Raw genomic sequence first — 19205 nt, forward strand, 5'->3', positions numbered from 1 at the left:
CTGGCGTCTCCACTCTCTCTGACGCTGTGCAGATGGTTCTGGCTCCTTCCCTAGTGACAGCAAGCGATCCGATAGGAACACACCGCTTAGTGCTAGATATAAAGGGATAGGCATGCCAAAAACATGCTGTTGGCACCACTCCCTATATAAGGAAGTCTCTGGGCACTATCCAGCTCCAGACTATTAGGCTTCATACATGTATTCCAGCATCTGTTCTCTGTGAACTACGAGTGTTATCAGTGTTCTGTTCCGGTCCGTCTGCCGATTCTCCTCACTCACCTGGTCCTGCTCCTAGTGATTTCCTGGTTCTGACTTTGGCTGCTCCTGCTCCTGTCAACTATGCATCAGTACACCACATGGCGACAAGTCTCACTACTTGTCTTCAGTGCCTCCAGTGTTCGTCAGCTCCATACGTATAGTAGCAGCCCAGGCAGAGGGACCATGACCTGCGTATCTGGTGCTGCAAAGCACAAACCCCCTTGCGGGGCTCCCTGGTAAAAAAAAAACAACCGATGCGATGGACTTCGTCAGTCTGCTCTGGGTATTAGCAAATCCTGCAAGTACAGGTAACATCCATACCATCCTTGCAAGAGATGTGACACCAATTAATTGGCATTCTAAGGTCCTGGTTATTAGCACTCATGACTCCAGTTCTGGGAACTACAGTGCTAACCACTATGCAATTGCAAAAGAATCACCTTGACGTTCTGCCTTCTACTTTATTTGGATAACCTCCTTAGCTGAACTTGTCAATTTTTTTCTAAAACATTATTGGTTGGAGTCTCATTTCTATATTCAATCATTGAAAAAATACAGGGCATCAGGGCTGCATTTATTTTATGTGCCATGCTTTATGGGGGTTTTCTATAACTTTGATGTATTTATACATTTCATTGCACTAAAATACTAAATAATTTAAAGTACTGGTCAGTGCGCAACAATGTTCCCTCTGACTTCTGCACCTCAGCTCAGAAGAGCTATAGACAACCTGAGGAATATATAACCACTGTAATATTAAAATGGAGAACGGTCATCATCACTGTCAGGCTCACCAGAGGATGGACTGTGGCCAGAGGAATCAGAAATAATACAGTAGTAAAGTTTTCAGATGTTCAGTAACATAAATTGATCCTGTAGGTGCTAAGCATACAACAAATGGGAAAAGAGTCCTTAGCTATAGCAATATACCAAAAATTAAAAAAACATTGCTCATATACTGTATAGTAAAACTGTTTATTAAAAAGTTAATGAGCATGAAACTGTCCATAAGTCACGGCCATCTCATTCCCCACTTCTGGACCCAATACAGTATTTATGGGATATTCTGGAATGACACTGGATACAGCATTTCCAATGTGTCAGTTGAGTGACACCTTTGTGGAAGAACAATGGTGCATCCTTCCTGTGCATGCATGCTGTTTTATTGCGCACCACACCTCCCTGGACATTTGTGCACTTGCTTTCCTGTCCACGCTGTAAAACAGTTCTAGGAGCTTTTTCATAGACACCCACAATGGCATTCTGCCTTGCTGTGCTGGTTGTATCCTATTTGCTTATTTCCAGACTTATGAACCAATATGCCTCAGATCTTCTATATTGGTGTCTCCGTTTTCCCCCACTTACCTGTATGTATGTACTGTATGTGTGTTATATACTCAGTGGCTACTATATTATCTACACACCTAGACACCTGTGCAATGATGCAAATACCTAACCGGCCAATCAGTTAATCATACCAAACTCCGAAACGTGTTAGAGATGTAATATTAGTAACTTTGACAAACTACTCCTACTGTTTACAGAGAAAACCAATAAACATCCAGTGAGTGGTAGTTCTGTGAGTGAAAATGCCTTGTAGATGAGACTGGTTCATTTGTATCTCAAAGAAACATGCATTACAACAGTGTCTCTGAACACACAATACATCAGATGTTAAAGTGGATGGGCTGCAGCTGCCGAAGACAACACCGGGTTCCACTCCTGTCAGCTAAGAACAGTAAGAAAAAGCTACAGTGAGCACATGCCCACCAACACTAGTCAATTGAAGGCTGGAGAAATGTCACCTGTTCTGACAATCTCAGCTTGTACTTTAACATGCATATGGATCCGTCTTGCCTTGAGTCAGTGGTTCAATTGCTGGTGGTATAGTGGTGTGATGAATGTTTCTTGGCACACATTAGGCATTTGTACCAAGTGAACATCGTCTAAATTCTACATCGTACCTCAGTATTGCATCCCTTTATGGCTAATCTTGTTATGGCTACTTCCAGCATGGATAACATGTCACAAAGCACACCTCAAGCTGGTTCCACGAACATGACAATGTGCTCGGTGTTCTCCAATAGCCACCATTATCACCATGTCACAATCCAATATAGAACGTTTGGGATCAGGTTGAAGAGGAGATTCTCAGCATGAATGTGCAGCTGACAAATCTGCAGCATCTGTGCAATTCTATCATGCAAACATGCACCAGAATCTATAAGGAAGGCTTCCAGCAGCTTGATGAATCCATTAAAGGAAGAATTCCGTATGTTGTGGGGCAAAGGGGGATCCTACAGGATATTAGAAAGATGTACCTAATAAAAAGTGTTTAGTATGTACATGTGTATATACCTATACAGTATGTACATTCTTGACTAAGTATACGTACACATATATGCATTTACAAAGTAACGATTGTATCATGTTGGTACACAGCAAGGAGCACTGACGTACGTTTCACTTTTCCCTGCTTTTTCAAGGATTTATGGATACCTTGGCCTGGAACTTGACACTTATCACACTTATCACAAGCATTTATCAAACCTTAAGAATTACAAATGCAGTCAAGATGTATTTATTTTTCAACATAGAAGAAGTTCATATACTGTAATACACATTTTCAGCAAAATGTGTTAAATACCCCAACCCAAAAAAACTAGTGAAAATATACTGTTTTATACATACAGTGATTTTCATATGTATAATATCAAGCTCATTGTATTTGTCCTTCTAATGATGACTGAGTTTTCCTTAGAGTAGTTACAACGTACTTTGGGCAGTAAGTGGACTGTATTTAGAATCCTATTCATTGCCCAAAGTATGTCCCTAGTCGCAACATAATGCATAAAAATACAATCTGTAATATTATAAAGGTATATTTAAAGCTCAATGGATCAGCTGTATGGTATATGTGACCGTTTTCAAAGTGTTGTATTAGATAATATTTGAATTGGAATCTTTCACTTGTAGAAATGGAATTATGTGTAGCATCAGTTTTTAGAGTTAAGTGCAACAATTGTACTGCAGTACTAAAGTTATATTTCTTATAGTCTACTCTTGACTTGCATCAACCAATATGGGTACTCTAGTGACCTGGAATAGTCAGATGGTAACATCGCAATTTTGCAGTACAGTGTATATCAAACACTTGCTGTCTCCCCTACCACATCATATATAAACAAATTAATAATAAAAAGCGCATGGCTTACCCATTGCTGCAACACTTTAATCACCATGTGACAGCTGAATTATAAAATACTTAATGACATAAGAAGAATAGAGCTTTGTTATTCTGTACATTAAACATGTTATATTCTTGTTCCTAGTCCCATGTGTTAGCCTTCAAATGACATCAATACTATCTAGAATAGTGTAATGTCCTCGCTATCTTCTTTTGTCCTTTGCATGGTATACAGTAGTTAATCATTAACTGTCTTATGCTAATTGTGTCCGTCTGCTGCTTCTAATTGGACATTTTAAACCCCTCATGTTTAATCTACCATAAACTATTCGGTGTAATAAATCATTAAAATACAATTGGTGTCAACCCACTAATATGACTTTGTGTAACATGCAGGTTAATGTCACGGTTCTGTATTTTAAATTATAATACATGTTTCTATTCTCTTCTTGCATTCCACGTTAATGTCACTGCTTTTTTAAGCTATACTTTTCAATAGATTGTGGTGCAGTTTATATATTTGATGGCATATTTAAAAAATAAAAAAATAAATGATTTTTAGGATAAGTTAAATATACCTTTACATGATACAACGAAAGTACTATTTTTGAAGAAGTATATTACAGAGCACATTACTAAATTTAGAGCTTGCAAATCCTTGCGAGTACTTCTTACTGTGTGCCCGATTCAGACCTGATCACTGCTGTGCGTTTTCACACAACGGGCGATTATTAAGCTGCTGCGCATGCATATGCACCGCAATGCGCACGTGCATCGCCAAACAGCGACAGGATGGTACGAAAATTTTGATCGCACGGCCGTTCGCAAGGACGGCCATGCAAACGGAAGAGGATATTTGTTGGTGGTAACAGGCCGTTTTCTGGGAGTGTCTGGAAAAACGCAGGCGTTCCCAAGAGTTTTCATGGAGGGTGTGTGACGTCGGCTCCAGCCACGATAGGCCTGATTTCTTCGCACTGGTGGAGTAATTATTGAGCTATGCACAGATTGCACACACAGCACAGAATAGGAAAAACATTCGATGGTGAATGTGATGCGAACGATTTTGCACCTGTCCGCTGACTGAGGGGAATTTTCGCACAGTGTACACATATATTCACACACTTGCATATTGCGAATTTTCACTCCCCCCTGGGCGGTGACTATCTGATCGCAGGACATGAGTGTCATTTGCAGCACAGAGATCAGGTCTGAATTAGGCTCTATATGTTTACTCGCCTGGTAAGTACATACACAGCTGTAGTCCAAAATGTTCTGCATCTTTCAGATGCGTAACCGCTCAATGTTTCAATCTAACTGTAAATGTATATTATTTTTTTAACCGGAGCAGGCAGCCCTGCTCCCTGGTACCTACTTACCTACTTCCCTGGTATGCTCTCTGAGAGATCAGAGGAGGGAGAGGTCCAGGTATGGTAGTGTCTAGTTTACCTTCGTGGAGAGGACCTTTCCCATAAGCCCCTGGGTCCATGTCACAAACTATTAGGAATAATAAGCTGTGGCGAGCGAAGCGAGACACCGAGCCCGAAGCATGGCGAGGGTCCAATGGTGCATAGAAAGAAAAAATAACCTCAAACGAACGGAGAACGGAGAAAACATTTAGGTGCTGTAAGGGCGGAACTTCTCTCCTGCCCTCTCGTTATGTCACTTCCAGGTCCTGATCACGAAGGTAACATAGACACAACCGTCCAGGTATGGACAATGCTTAATTGTGAATCCTGCAATGTTTTGTTGTGAATCCCAACATTGTGTTACGGGGAAGGGGGGCTGCAATGATGTGATTTATAGTGAATTGAGAATGGCCAATGACAGTATGCCCAGCATATATGAGTTGGTTCATATGTCTCCACACAGTGTGCACCACGCTTTTCAAAATGCCAATAACAAGTGCCACAGAGAAAATAAATGAGGACTGTAAATCCTGTCCCATAGAGATTGCGCTCTAAGTTAAGTGTTTCAAGCACAGAACGCCTTAATTGATGGCCATAAGTGTGCCCCCTGCCAAGTGTAGCTGTCTTACAGTTTCTCTGAATTTGGTGGGTTTCCAATTTATGTTACAGCTAAACAATTCCATAACATGCGTTAGGTCAGCAACTTCTATAGTTGCAGCTTTAATTGAAGGGGTTTTCTGCTGATCATTATCACAGAGTGAATGATTGTTGGTATATCACACGGAGGGGGGGGGGGGGTTAAGAGAGTAAGGGGCCCATGTGCAGGCTCCCTCCCCTCTGGCGGCGCAGTAGATTCTCGTTTTGTGCACATGCACAGGTCTCCGGGAACTTAGCACCCACGCTTTGTTCCTGGGACATCCGTATTGCATTTTCACAAATCACCGGGAAAATGGCCGCTGCTGCCATTTTCCCAGTTATTTCTGCAGCCAGTGTCGGGCCGATGGTGCGGTAAGTATAATTATATAGGTGTAGTGTGTGGGTACCCCTGGACCCAGGGGCCCATGTGCACCTCACACCCTGCACCCATTATAGATATGCCAGTCGTTTCATAATATATAAATTCCTATGTCACGCTATTACTGAAGTACATTAGCTAATTACACCCTTTCAGGAATATGAGCTTAAAAAGTATTTCAAAGCCTTCTAGATAAGCAATCTCAACTACAGTCCTCAGGTTCCCCCAACAGGTCATGTTTTGTGGATTTTTTCAATCATCCTCGTGTGTATTCTACTGGTCCATTAATTGTCCCACTAGCTTCTACAGGCAGAAATGCTCAAAACATGACCTGTTGATAAAACTTTTTGGTTGAAAACTTGTTCTAGACCAGACATGTCCAAACTGCGGCCCTCCAGCTGTTGTGAAACTACACATCCCAGCATGCCCTGATACAGCTTTAGCATTCTCTGACAGCAAAACTGTGTCAGGGCATGCTGGGATATGTAGTTTCACAACAGCTGGAGGGCCGCAGTTTGGACATGCCTGTTCTAGACCATCAATAAATATATTTAGTGATGTATATTCTTGCTTAGTACATGTAATACTGTACACCTAAAGATTTATTATCCGATCTGGCTGGTTGGAACGAAAATCTGGTAATGGATTGGAGCATATGACAATTTGCTTCAAAATGCCACAAAACCATCAAAAACGGTCGTTCAGACAAATTGGTTAAATCAAATGGATTTAACCAATTTGTCTCATTGACCATTTTTGTCTGTTTTTCAGTTTTTGGGAGCAAATGGTCGATTGTCATTTGCTCCAATCCATTACAGTACAGGATTTTCGTCCTCTCTGATCCGTGTACTACCAGTGCCTGATGATTAATGCCATCTAATATTTGAGTGTATTATTATGTTATTTACCTTTAGATCTTTTTTTTTTTTCTTCTCAGACATTTGTGTATTTATCATCTATGATGCTCTGTGGAAAAAGTAAAACGTGTTATTAATTCACAATTACAGGATTTTGTAAATGGCTTTGAACACGTCACTTTCCTAACCGAGATTAACGCTCTTTTATTTTAGGAGTTGTTTGTCTATTGGTTTGTGTCCTTATGATAATCTGTAAACACTTAATCATTATTTACTTACCTGGATGTTGTGAAAAGTCTCTGTCGAATAAAATATGTCTTGAGCCTTCGCAGCCCATAAATGGAATGTGCCATACCATTGCATACTGTCGAGGGAACTATAATCTGATCATGTGTTCACCTCATCTCTTTCACTCTTTATTGTGACACCATTCCATTTTTTAACGAAACAATACTTTTCTCATTAGAAGGCTCCTCCGAACAGCATCTGCTCAGGATCAATGCATCCTTCTCTGTAATGCATTGAAATATCTTTACCGATCCATTGACATAGTCCGTTATCATGTTCTGTTTAAGACAAATAAAATATCATTCCCCACTGTCATCCCTTTGTCCTGACCAGAGCAACTTGACCGTGTTGAAGATGGCATGAATCATATCAACCAAGACATGAAGGAGGCTGAGAAAAATTTAAAAGATTTAGGGAAATGCTGTGGCCTTTTCATATGTCCTTGTAACAAGTAGGTACTGGGTACCGACTATGCTCTGTGGTGTCCAGTTTTTGTCACAGTGAATGTCTGAAGTTTTTTGTCTTTCTTCTTTGTCCTTTCCCATCTGCTTCATTCTGTGGGGATATAATGCTTATATTTAATCAGAACAACTGGAACGCATCGAGGAAGGGATGGAGCAAATCAATAAGGACATGAAAGAAGCAGAAAAGAATTTGACGGACCTAGGAAAATTCTGTGGTCTATGTGTCTGTCCATGTAACAAGTAGGTTCTGCCTGCCTGCCAAGTCTGTGAGCTCCAGGCTGCTCCTTGAGCCTTGCAGAGATCATCGCTGCTAGACACATGGGCAGGAAAAAGCATGTGGCATGCAGAGAGATCAATATTCATCTCATAGATTAGACAGTGGGAAGTAGACGTATTAAAATCAGGCATTCTGCAGTGAGGATTGCACTGCACCCCCCCCCCCCCCCATTTCTCAGAAACTGAACTTCAACATTTCTGACATCATAAAATATATATTTTCTGATACAATGATCAAATATGAAATCACTGAATATATAATTTACTATAAAACAACAACATTATGTCAAATACTAGTAGAACAAAAAAAAAAGGCATGACAGTCCTGACGGAAATGTTGAAATATTCCACTTTTGCATGTAGATAATATTCCCTAGATGCTTGCGGTGATTCCTGAATTTACTGGATGGGTTGCATCAGTTTTTATCCAATAGTGCTTCTTCTATTAATATGTCATTAGTTCTAGACTACTAACCGACGCAGGAGAGACTATTTTGTAATGCACGTGTTTGTTGCAGATAAGTACATAATGAATCAGAAATGGCTTTCTGTAGTACGCAAAGGTAACACACATTAGGATGTGTTCTCAAAAAAGGCATCTACTGAAAACTATGGCCCAGATTTATCAAGCCTTGTAGAGTGATAACTTGCACGGTGATAAAATACTAACCAATCAGCTCCTAACTGTCATTTTTCAAACACAGCCTGTAACATGGCAGGGGTTGGGTTTGGGTGACTGGCATTTGGGATCCTGCCGGTAACCATACTGACGCCGGAATTCCGAGCTTTAGATTGCCAGTGGGGAGGCGAGTGCAATGGAGCCCCTTGCGGGCTTGCTCTAGCCATGCAGCGGGCTCGGTGGCTCGCTGCAGGTTCTGTTCCCACTCTGTGGGTGTCGTGGACACCCATGAGTGGGAATAGTCCCTGTTAGTCGGCATGCCGACTGTCGGGCTTTCAATTGCTTGGGATCCCAGCGTCAGTATAGTGACTGGCGGTCACATAACTACATCCCCATGGCAGTTAGGAGTTGATTGGCTGGTACTTTATCACCGTGTAATTTAGCACTCTCGAAGGCTCAATACATCTGGGCCATAGTACAACACTTATGAATATCCATAAATAATAAACAGCTCTTGTATCAATAAGGCCAAACTTTCACAATGTGCAAATGAGAATTGCTGCAACCACGTGTTACAAATTAGTCAGTTGCAGTCTGGAAGATGATAAGAGAATGCCTTCAGCATGGAATGGGAATTGATAGTTATATAATGAAATGGTCATGTGCAGCATAATGGGTAGTATGTACAATTGGTGGTAGAACACCCCATTTAGCGTCACAATCCCTGTGCATTTCCAGTTTACTGTAGCTGAACCTTGAGGGGTGTCTGAAACCCACTGTCAACTCCTTGTTCAAAGGGTTATAATAACTGGACTTCTTATTGACTGAAGCAAATCAATGAAATATATTTATCTGGAGAATAATGTGATTAATCAGTTAACATTTATATATTAGCATTTTAGCTTTTGGGAGGTAGATTTGGTGTTGAAGATTAAACCCAGATAATCAGCACATATAAAGGGAATCTGCTGTATGGTCATATTCGTAAATCTACCCTTTTCCAGAATCATATTACTGCCTTTCCTTTATAAAATTAGTTAACATTATGCCCTTAGAGAAAAAATAAATAATATGGTAATAAAATAATAATATGGTTTATTACAAGCTCTTAAATAATAAAATATAGGAAATGATGGCCTGTCAGATTAATATAAAGAGTACCCCGGATAATGCTGTACATATTGTCATCTGCCACTGCAGGCATGCCTAGATTTTAATGGTTCTCGCTATGGCAACCCAGTCAAAAATGGTTTTATAATAGCGGGGGGAAAGCTGTTATATTAAAAGGGGTTGGTCACCTTTAGTTACCTTTAATTTCTCACCCTTTACCGCATATGCCCTGCTGCAGCTTTTAATGAATACATGGCTCTTTCCAAATTTCTTCTGTGATTTTCAGTCATATCTGTATTCTTCATTTGACCTGGGATTAAAAACTGCATTAGATGCAACCTATGTATAGTATCATATGCCAGGGTAACAAAACAGACAACCCAGGGGCATAGCCAGAACTTTATGGGCCCTATAGCAATATTTTAAAGGGGCCCCTGTCCCAGTGCTTGTATAGAGACACCTCTATCAGCAGCAGTTGTTCATTTTGTGCCCCATGGTAGTGTCCTAGCTCGCATAATGTAACATTGTAGGGCTGCCAGTACATATTATGCCACACAGAGCCCCCCAGTTCATATTATACCACACTATAGTGCTTCCACTTGATATTGTGCTAGTTCATGTAATATTATAATGCCCTCCAGTTAATTTTATCCCACATTACAATGAGCAGGTCCAGGGGCATGACTAGCTATATTGTAGGGCCCAAGCAAAACGTTTGTAAGAGCCCCTATGTACCACCGAATGGTTAAAAATGTATATAACACATGTACCTGTGACAGGGAAGGTGGTCCTCTCTCAGCTCTGGGCCCCATAGCAGGTGCACTCCCTGCACCTATGGTAGACACGCCTTGTATATAACACATGTACCTGTGACAGGGAAGGTGGTCCTCTCTCAGCTCTGGGCCCCATAGCAGCTGCAATCGCTGCACCTATGGTAGACACGCCCTTGTATGTAACACATGTAACTGTGACAGGGAAGGTGGCCTCTCTCAGCTCTGGGCCCCATAGCAGCTGCACTCCCTGCACCTATGGTAGACACGCCCTTGTATATAACACATGTACCTGTGACAGGGAAGGTGGTCCTCTCTCAGCTCTGGGCACCATAGCAGATGCACTCCCTGCACCTATGGTAGACACGCCCTTGTATATAACACATGTACCTGTGACAGGGAAGGTGGCCTCTCTCAGCTCTGGGCCCCATAGCAGGTGCACTCCCTGCACCTATGGTAGACACGCCCTTGTATATAACACATGTACCTGTGACAGGGAAGGTGGCCTCTCTCAGCTCTGGGCCCCATAGCAGCTGCACTCCCTGCACCTATGGTAGACACGCCCTTGTATATAACACATGTAACTGTGACAGGGAAGGTGGTCCTCTCTCAGCTCTGGGCCCCATAGCAGCTGCAATCGCTGCACCTATGGTAGACACGCCCTTGTATGTAACACATGTAACTGTGACAGGGAAGGTGGTCCTCTCTCAGCTCTGGGCCCCATAGCAGATGCACTCCCTGCACCTATGGTAGACACGCCCTTGTATATAACACGTGTAACTGTGACAGGGAAGGTGGGCCCTTTCTGCTCTGGGCCCCATAGCAGCTGCACTCCCTGCACCTATGGTAGCTATGCCCTTGTATATAACACATGTAACTGTGACAGGGAAGGTGGGCCCCTCTCAGCTCTGGGCTCCATAGCAGTTGCACTCCCTGCACCTATGGTAGTAAGCCCTTGAAACAATCCTTAATTAAAGAGTTGAAAATCAAAAAAGAAAACTAAAAAGACCATGCATTTAGTAAAAGTTTCAGGGTATCGATACCAGTAAAACCAAGTAATTTAAATGAGGAACTCCCCTTTTAAATTTCCTTTTTTATTATTTCTAATAATATTTAGTTTTTATTTAGTTTCCCTTTTTTATGCTTCTTTTTTTACATGATAGAAAAATCTCCACTTTTGACTGGTTTTGGCTCTGTGACAGCTGTTACTGACGGTGCATTACAGCAATAGTGAACCACTGGAGCTGTGCTTAGTAAAAAGTGTTTCCACCTCCTATTCATGCCACCAGCTTGTGCATGAACAAGGTGTATTGGACATTGATGCTACTGTATAACGCTTGTTTTTGTTTTGCTGCTGCATCCATTCCACTTTAGCTATTTTACTTTTGTTTGTTTATTAGTTTTTTTTTTGTTTTTTTTTTGTCTTTGTTTGATAAAGGTTTGTACATCAACTCTCCATGTATGGTTACCGTTGAACAGTACCGATATATTAACTCAAATGAAAAAGATTTTTTAAGATACGAAAGTTGTCCTGTAGTAGTTTTTATTTGTCCCCAAAACACTTTGTATATAAAATATGCTATGCAACTTAAACCTTGCATAGAGCCGTTTTTCCATTTAACAGTATTTATGTTAATTTGGGAGCATGTCCATGTGATGTGATGTACACACTATACTCGGCAGTCTTGTTCTGTGTCCTGTTTTTCTGCAAGTACGTCTTTATGTGTGTATTCTATGTTAACTAAAAAAATCTATTAAAAAAGACTGATCTATGTTTTATCCTAGAGCTGTGATGGAGTTCTGAATAAATTAATTTACTTTCAGGATTTCATAGCTGATCAATGTCAGCATTAGATAATTGGGTTCATGATATATCGGTATAAGCTAATGTCAAATGCTCATCTGCCTGAATAAGCTCATATGTTTAATATACCATAAAGAGTGTGGCGGTTTTTATGTTTGTTTGTTTGTTTGTTTTTTTATACTCTTATGATATCTATGTTTTTCTAGGTTATTGATTTTGTGTTTTCCATAGGCTTAAATCAAGTGACGCTTACAAAAAAGCTTGGGGCAATAATCAAGATGGAGTGGTAGCAAGTCAGCCTGCACGTGTTGTGGATGAGCGTGAACAGATGGCAATTAGTGGTGGCTTTGTGCGTAGGTGAGTCATTATCGTTACAATGGTCATTTTTTTGTTCCGTTGCTGGTGTGGGTCAATCCAATATTTCGAAGAATGCAGCAAATCAATTCACTAGACTCCAGTAATATCACTGTCATTGGTTCCTTGTAGGCCATTCCTCAGTGATGTCATTGGTTCATAGAGAACAGAGGGACTTAGTGATATCACTGGTTCCTACTGAATAGAAGTACCTCAGTGATGACACTGGTTCCTATTAAATGTCAGTGTCTCAGTGATGCCACTGGTTCCCCTTGAATGTCAATGCCTCAATGGGACCAGATGGGATACACCCAAGGATACTCAAAGAGCTAAAAGATGTGCTGGTTACACCTTTAACAGAATTATTTAACCAGTCACTAAATACAGGTGCTATTCCAGAGGACTGGAAAAGAGCAAATGTAGTTCCACTGCACAAAAGTGGAAGCAAGGAAGAAGCAAGTAACTACAGACCAGTAAGCCTTACATCAGTAGTAGGGAAAGTAATGGAAAAACTATTAAAAGAAAGAGTAGTGGAATATCTTAAATCAAACAACTTACAGGATCCAAAACAGCATGGATTTACTGGTGGGAGATCATGCCAAACAAATCTTATTGACTTTTTTGACTCTGTGATGAAAATAATAGATCAAGGGGGAGCTGTAGATGTAGTATATCTAGACTTTAGTAAGGCATTTGACACTGTCCCACATCGCAGACTGCTAAATAAACTTGAAAGCCTGGGGGTGTATTATAAATCAGTTAAATGGATAAGAACCTGGTTGCAGGATAGGAAACAGACAGTCGTAGTTAATGGAGTGCAATCTATGGAGGGAAATGTTACCAGTTGAGTACCCCAGGGATCTGTACTTGGTCCAGTTCTATTTAATATCTTTGTTGGTGACATTGCAGATGGTATTGAAGGGAAGATATGCCTTTTTGCAGATGATACAAAGATATGCAACAGGGTAGACACACCGGGAGGGGTCAAACAAATGATTAATGACCTAGGTAGGCTTGAGAAATGGTCAAGAACGTGGCAACTACAGTTTAATGCTAAAAAATGCAAAATCATGCACTTGGGTCTCAAAAACCCAAAGGCTAAGTATAGTATCAAGGGTACTATAATGGAAACATCTGAGGAGGAAAGAGATTTAGGAGTCATTATTTCAAGTGACTTGAAGGCAGGAAAGCAATGCAACAAAGCAATGAGAAAGGCAAGTCAGATGCTTGGTTGCATAGGGAGAGGAATCAGTAGCAGGAAAAAAGAAGTGATAATGCCACTGTATAGGTCATTGGTACGGCCCCATCTGGAATACTGTGTCCAGTTCTGGAGACCCTATCTCCAGAAGGATATAAATACATTAGAGAGTGTACAAAGAAGGGCAACTAAAATGGTGCATGGCCTACATCACAAAACTTACCCGGAAAGGCTAAAAGATCTTAACATGTATAGTTTGGAGGAGAGAAGGGAAAGGGGGGACATGATAGAAACTTTCAAATATATCAAGGGTCTTAACAAAGTTCAGGAGGGAAACATTCTTCAAAGGAAAAGAAGTATTAGAACTCGAGAGCATACATTGAGACTGGAGGGGGGAGGTTCAGGGGAAATTTAAGGAAAAATTACTTCACAGAAAGGGTAGTGGATAAGTGGAATAGCCTCCCATCAGAGGTGGTAGAGGCTAAGACTGTAGGGCAATTTAAACATGCTTGGGACAGGCATATGAATATCCTTACAAAGAATTAAGGTTAAAAAAGGGTTGAGATTGCCTAAAGGATAAAATAAAAAAGGGGCAGACTAGATGGGCCAAGTGGTTCTTATCTGCCGTCAAATTCTATGTTGCTATGTTTCTATGCCATTTGTTCCTATTGAATGTCAGTGCCTCATTGATGTAACAGTATCTTAATGAATGTAAATGTCTCTTGAATGATTGTGTCTCAATGATTTCACATGATCTTATTGAATTGGAGTGTCACTGGTTCCTTTCCTAATGGATGGACTTGTCTTAGAAAATGGAACTGTCTCAGTGATGTCACAGAATCTTAGTGAACAGAAACTAAGTGCTTCAGTGATGTCACTGGTTCCTATTGAAAATAAGTGTCAGTGATGTCACAGGATCTTATTGAATAGAAGGGTCCAAGTGATGTCACAGGAATAAGGGTCCAAGTGATGTCAAAGGATCTTAGTGAGCGGAAGTGTCTCAGTGATATCTCAGAATCCGTTCTAACTGAATGGAAGTGTCTTAGTGATATCAAACAATCTTAGTAAATGGAATGGTCTTACTGATGTCACTGTTCTATTTGAATGAAAGTGTCTTAGTGATATCACAGAATCTTAGTGAATTGAAGTGTCTCATTGTAGTGTCACTGGTTCATATTGAATGGAGGGGCCTTAGTGATGTCACAGGATCTTAGTAAACTGAAATACCTCAGTGATGTCACTGGTTCCTATTGAATGGAAGTATCCCAGTCACGTCACTGGTTCAAAAACATACAGTATTTAATTCTAATACTATCAACCCCCTCCTAAGCATAACCAGCCTCAGGCTCTTTGAGCCGGTCCTGGTTGTAAAAATACGGGGAAAAAATTGACAGGGGATCCCCCGTATTTTTAGAACCAGCACCGGGCTCTACGTCCGGTCCTGGTGCAAAAAATACGGGGGACAAAAGACGTAGGGGTCCCCCGTATTTTTAACACCAGCACCGGGCTCCACTAGCTGGAGAGATAATGCCACAGCCGGGGGCCGCTGACCGCGAGTAACCTCACCGCTGACCGCAAAGTTCCCACCATTGAAGATAATGGAGCGGCTGTGCAATGCGCTGTCTGACAGCTCACACGCGCATAGCCAATCAGGAGAGTGCCACGACGTGGCGCTCCCTGATTGGCTGAAGGGACCCTCTGTGACAGGAGTCCCGGGGGGTCTCAGCATTCAGGGAAAGGGGTCCCATGTGTAAACATGGGATCCCTTTCAGTGCGTGCCATGGGACCCCTTTCAGTGCGTGGATCGGGTATGCGGTTTGTTTTTTTGCCAAGTACATGGATTACAAAAAAGAAGAGGACAGATCTACACTGGATTTTGGTGAGTATAATTTTATTTTCAGGTACACCGTGGATTCTACTTGGAGAAGTGGACAGAGGTCGGCGTGTGAACATAGGTAAGTATGTGTGTGTCGGCATGTATGTAATAAAGTTTTACTTTCACAGTGTGCGTGTCCTGTTTTTATTTGGGTATTTTTTTTGCAGTAGAACTACAGGTACCAGCGGGCCCGCCCCGTCCCCCGCATGCTGGTACTTGTGGTTCTCCAAGTACCAGCTTGCTAGGAGGCTTGCTGGGACTTGTAGTTCTTCTGCAAAAAAACAATATTCTTTTCTTTGACACAAGGCTATCAGCCCCCCATCCGCAGCCCTTGGATGGGGGGGGGGGGGCAGCCTCAGGCTTCACCCCTGGCCCTTGGGTGGCTGGAGGGGGGACCCCTTGATTTAAGGGGTCCCCACTCCTCCAGGGTACCCCGGCCAGGGGTGACTAGTTGGGGATTTAATGCCACGGCGCAGGGACCGATATAAAAGTGTCCCCCGGCTGTGGCATTATCTCTCCAGCTAGTGGAGCCCGGTGCTGGTGTTAAAAATATGGGGGACTCCTACGTCCTTTGTCCCCCGTATTTTTTGCACCAGGACCGGACGCAGAGCCCGGTGCTGGTTCTAAAAATACGGGGGATCCCCTGTCAATTCCCCCCCCCCCCCCCGTATTTTTACAACCAGGACCAGCTCAAAGAGCCCGAGGCTGGTTATGCTTTGGAGGGGGGACCCCACGCATTTTTTTCAGGATTTTAACCCATTCCCACCCCTTCCCACTGAAAACCATGCTCTCTCTATTTTAGTCAGTTAAAAAAAAAATATTCTTTTAAAAAATATATAAATAATACTTGTGCCTCCTAATAGACAAACCAAGTAGATAATCCCTTCTAATATAAATAGATATGCTATTAGCAATAAAAAAACACACAAAAAAAAACATGTTTTTAAATTTTTTTATTAGATTCCGCCAGCAAAGTGAGGCGGAATGAAATTGACGAAATTACTGTCGAAAAGCACTGTTGTCGAATCGACATTCTTCAATTGAATATACTTTTGTCGAAAAGCCGCATTTTTACCACTGCAGACATGTCGAATTTTAAAAATGTCGAATTGCAAAAAGTCGAATCTGAAACGTCCGTTTTTTTGTCGAAGAGTACTGTATTGCATTGTCGAATCCAATTCGACATGTTTTTTTTTTGTCGAAAATGCCCAGTTTTTTTGACTTTCGCAGCAATTCGATCGCAATTGCATATACCCCTATGCAGGGCCGGACTGGGACTAAAAATAGGCCCTGGCATTTTTGAAGCACACAGGCCCACCTCTGTGACTCCTCCCCTTACTATTCCTGACTCCTCCCACTTATTAGTCTATGTTCTTACAAATATAATTAATATTCTAACAACATACAGGCGTACATCATTCTCTATTAAAATATACACAACCAGTGGTTGAAGTGGAAATTTTTAAGTGGGGGTATGGAAATGTGAGGCTTGCAATTAAGCGCTCGCGCTCCGGAAAAGGGGGCTTCTGATTGGCTGCCGGTCCGCGATCTCTGATTGGCTCACGAACCGGCGGCTGCTTTGAAGTCCGCTATACGCGCCGCGCCAGACACAGCCGTGCTGGCGGGCGCCCGGCGTTCTCACCCCCGTCCCTCACAGCTCTCCGAGCCTGACAGCTGAGACGCGCTGCCGCCGGACTGAGCGGCAGCGCGTCTCAGTGACCGCTGGACCGGCCCACGTGGCCATCGGCCCTTCTGGCATCTGCCAGAAGTGTCAGATGGCCAGTCCGGCCCTGCCCCTATGTGGCCAGTTTTCAGGTCGATTAAATAGAATGACTGTATATGTATTACAGGTTGAGTATCCCATATCCAAATATTCCAAAACACGGAATATTCAAAAATACGGAATTTCTTGAGTGAGAGTAAGATAGTGAAATCTTTGTTTTCTGATGACTCAATGTACTCAAACTTTCTTTAATACACAAAGTTATTAAAAATATTGTATTAAATGACCTTCAGGCTGTGTGTATAAGGTGTATATGAAAAATAAATGCATTCTGTGCTTAGACTTGGGTCCCATCGTCGTGATATCTCATTATGGTATGCAATTATTCCAAAATACGGAAAAATCCGATATCCAAAATACTTCTGGTCCCAAGCATTTTGGATAAGGGATACTCAACCTGTAATAGAAATAATACTTAAAGCTGCAAAGAATGTGCAGTGAGGTTTTTGCTAAAGTGGTGCAAAAATACACCTGAATTTCATATATACAACTTGTTAATTAAACATATCATTAAAATAGTTTAATTAGATAGATATATCTCTCAATGTTTGTCCCAGTGGGAACAGGGACACAATACGGGGGCATGACCGGACGACATGGGGGTGTGGTAAGTGTTGCACCACCAGCTGTCTTGGTACCTTACCTCTGAGTGCCGCCCACGCCATGGCATGTAAGCTGCACCCGTTCACCGCAGAACAGCAGAGAATGAAACGTAACTCCCCATCTGCTGGGACAAAGCACTAACATCAGGACTGTTGGGGTACTTAGATGGATAGCTAGGTAGATAGGCGTCTGGCTTGCCTGGAATTACATTGTAGAATGATACACAGTTTGTTTATTCACGGCTGACACAGAGATGTTTCTGCTCTTCCATAATCACAGAGGAATGGCGCCATGCATCTTAATAATGTCACCGTTTAAAGGCCAAATATAATTTGCACTGGTAAATTATTATAACACATGAAACCACAGTAGCTGCTATGCTGTAACAGCACTTTGTATACAATTACGACCTGCATTGTAAACCTGTGTATTTGCTTCTAAGCTGGAGCAGCATACAGGTGCATTAAATGATGCTTATGTCATTAGGTTGGAGGCGGAGCTGTGTCAGCAGCAGTATTACAGTTTTAGATGCAAATCAAGATTTTGAAACTGTATCTTCTTAACCCAGGATCCACTACTTGCTCACTATCCAGATTCCTATTACTTAGCACATAGTTATACCATGCTGGTACTATTGTTGGGTTTTCTCCCCATAAGTTTCCTGATTAGCTTACAGTGTCTGTAGGAGGGGCACTTGCTGATGATGTCAGTGTGTACAGAATGACATCATAGGGGCATGTAATATTTCCTTTTAACCTATTTTGAAACTTCCTTAAGAACAGGTTTCCATATAACAGATTTCAAACCTGTAGATGTATTTGACAAGCATGATCTTTCCTAAATTGATGTTATCCATTACTAATAAAGTTATTTTCTAGAACATATCAGTGGCAAACGCAGGATTTGCATGGGGGGGTTTCCAGAACTGGGCGGAGCCAATCACGGGGGTGGGGACTGAGGTGACCCAGTATATGCTGGGTCCGTAAAACTAGTGTGTCTGCATGTGTGTGTATATATATATATATATACACATATACATACACACACATACATATACACGGGTGGTCTTCAGTATGCTGGCGGTCGGGCTCCCGGCGACCAGCATACCGGCGCCGGGAGCCTGAACGCTGGCATACCGACACTTATTCTACCTCGTGGGGGTCCACGACCCCCCTGGAGGGAGAATTGAATAGTGTGGCGCGTGTAGCGTGGCGAGCTCAGCGAGCCCGCAAGGGGCTCATTTGCGCTCGCCACACTGTTGGTAAGCCGGCGGCCGGCCTCCCGGCGCCGGTATGCTGGTCGCCGGGAGATCGTAGTGAACCCATATACACATATAC

The 19205-nt window shown here is 42.1% G+C and overlaps 1 protein-coding gene across 4 annotated transcripts in view; it reads left to right on the plus strand.

The window, feature by feature from the left end:
• The window catches only part of SNAP25 (synaptosome associated protein 25), a 195284-nt gene that overhangs the window by 160136 nt on the left and 15943 nt on the right, over positions 1-19205 (plus strand). For 3 of the 4 annotated variants that reach the window (XM_063918557.1, XM_063918559.1, XM_063918558.1), the window contains exons 5-6: positions 7598-7715; positions 12286-12411. In XM_063918557.1, coding sequence (XP_063774627.1) covers positions 7598-7715; positions 12286-12411 — 244 coding nt within the window. Of the gene's footprint in view, positions 1-7344; positions 7463-7597; positions 7716-12285; positions 12412-19205 lie in introns of all 4 variants that reach the window. The other variant, XM_063918560.1, reaches the window with a different exon arrangement.

This window comes from Pseudophryne corroboree, chromosome 4 (genome assembly GCF_028390025.1).
Source record: "Pseudophryne corroboree isolate aPseCor3 chromosome 4, aPseCor3.hap2, whole genome shotgun sequence".
Taxonomy (NCBI): domain Eukaryota; kingdom Metazoa; phylum Chordata; class Amphibia; order Anura; family Myobatrachidae; genus Pseudophryne; species Pseudophryne corroboree.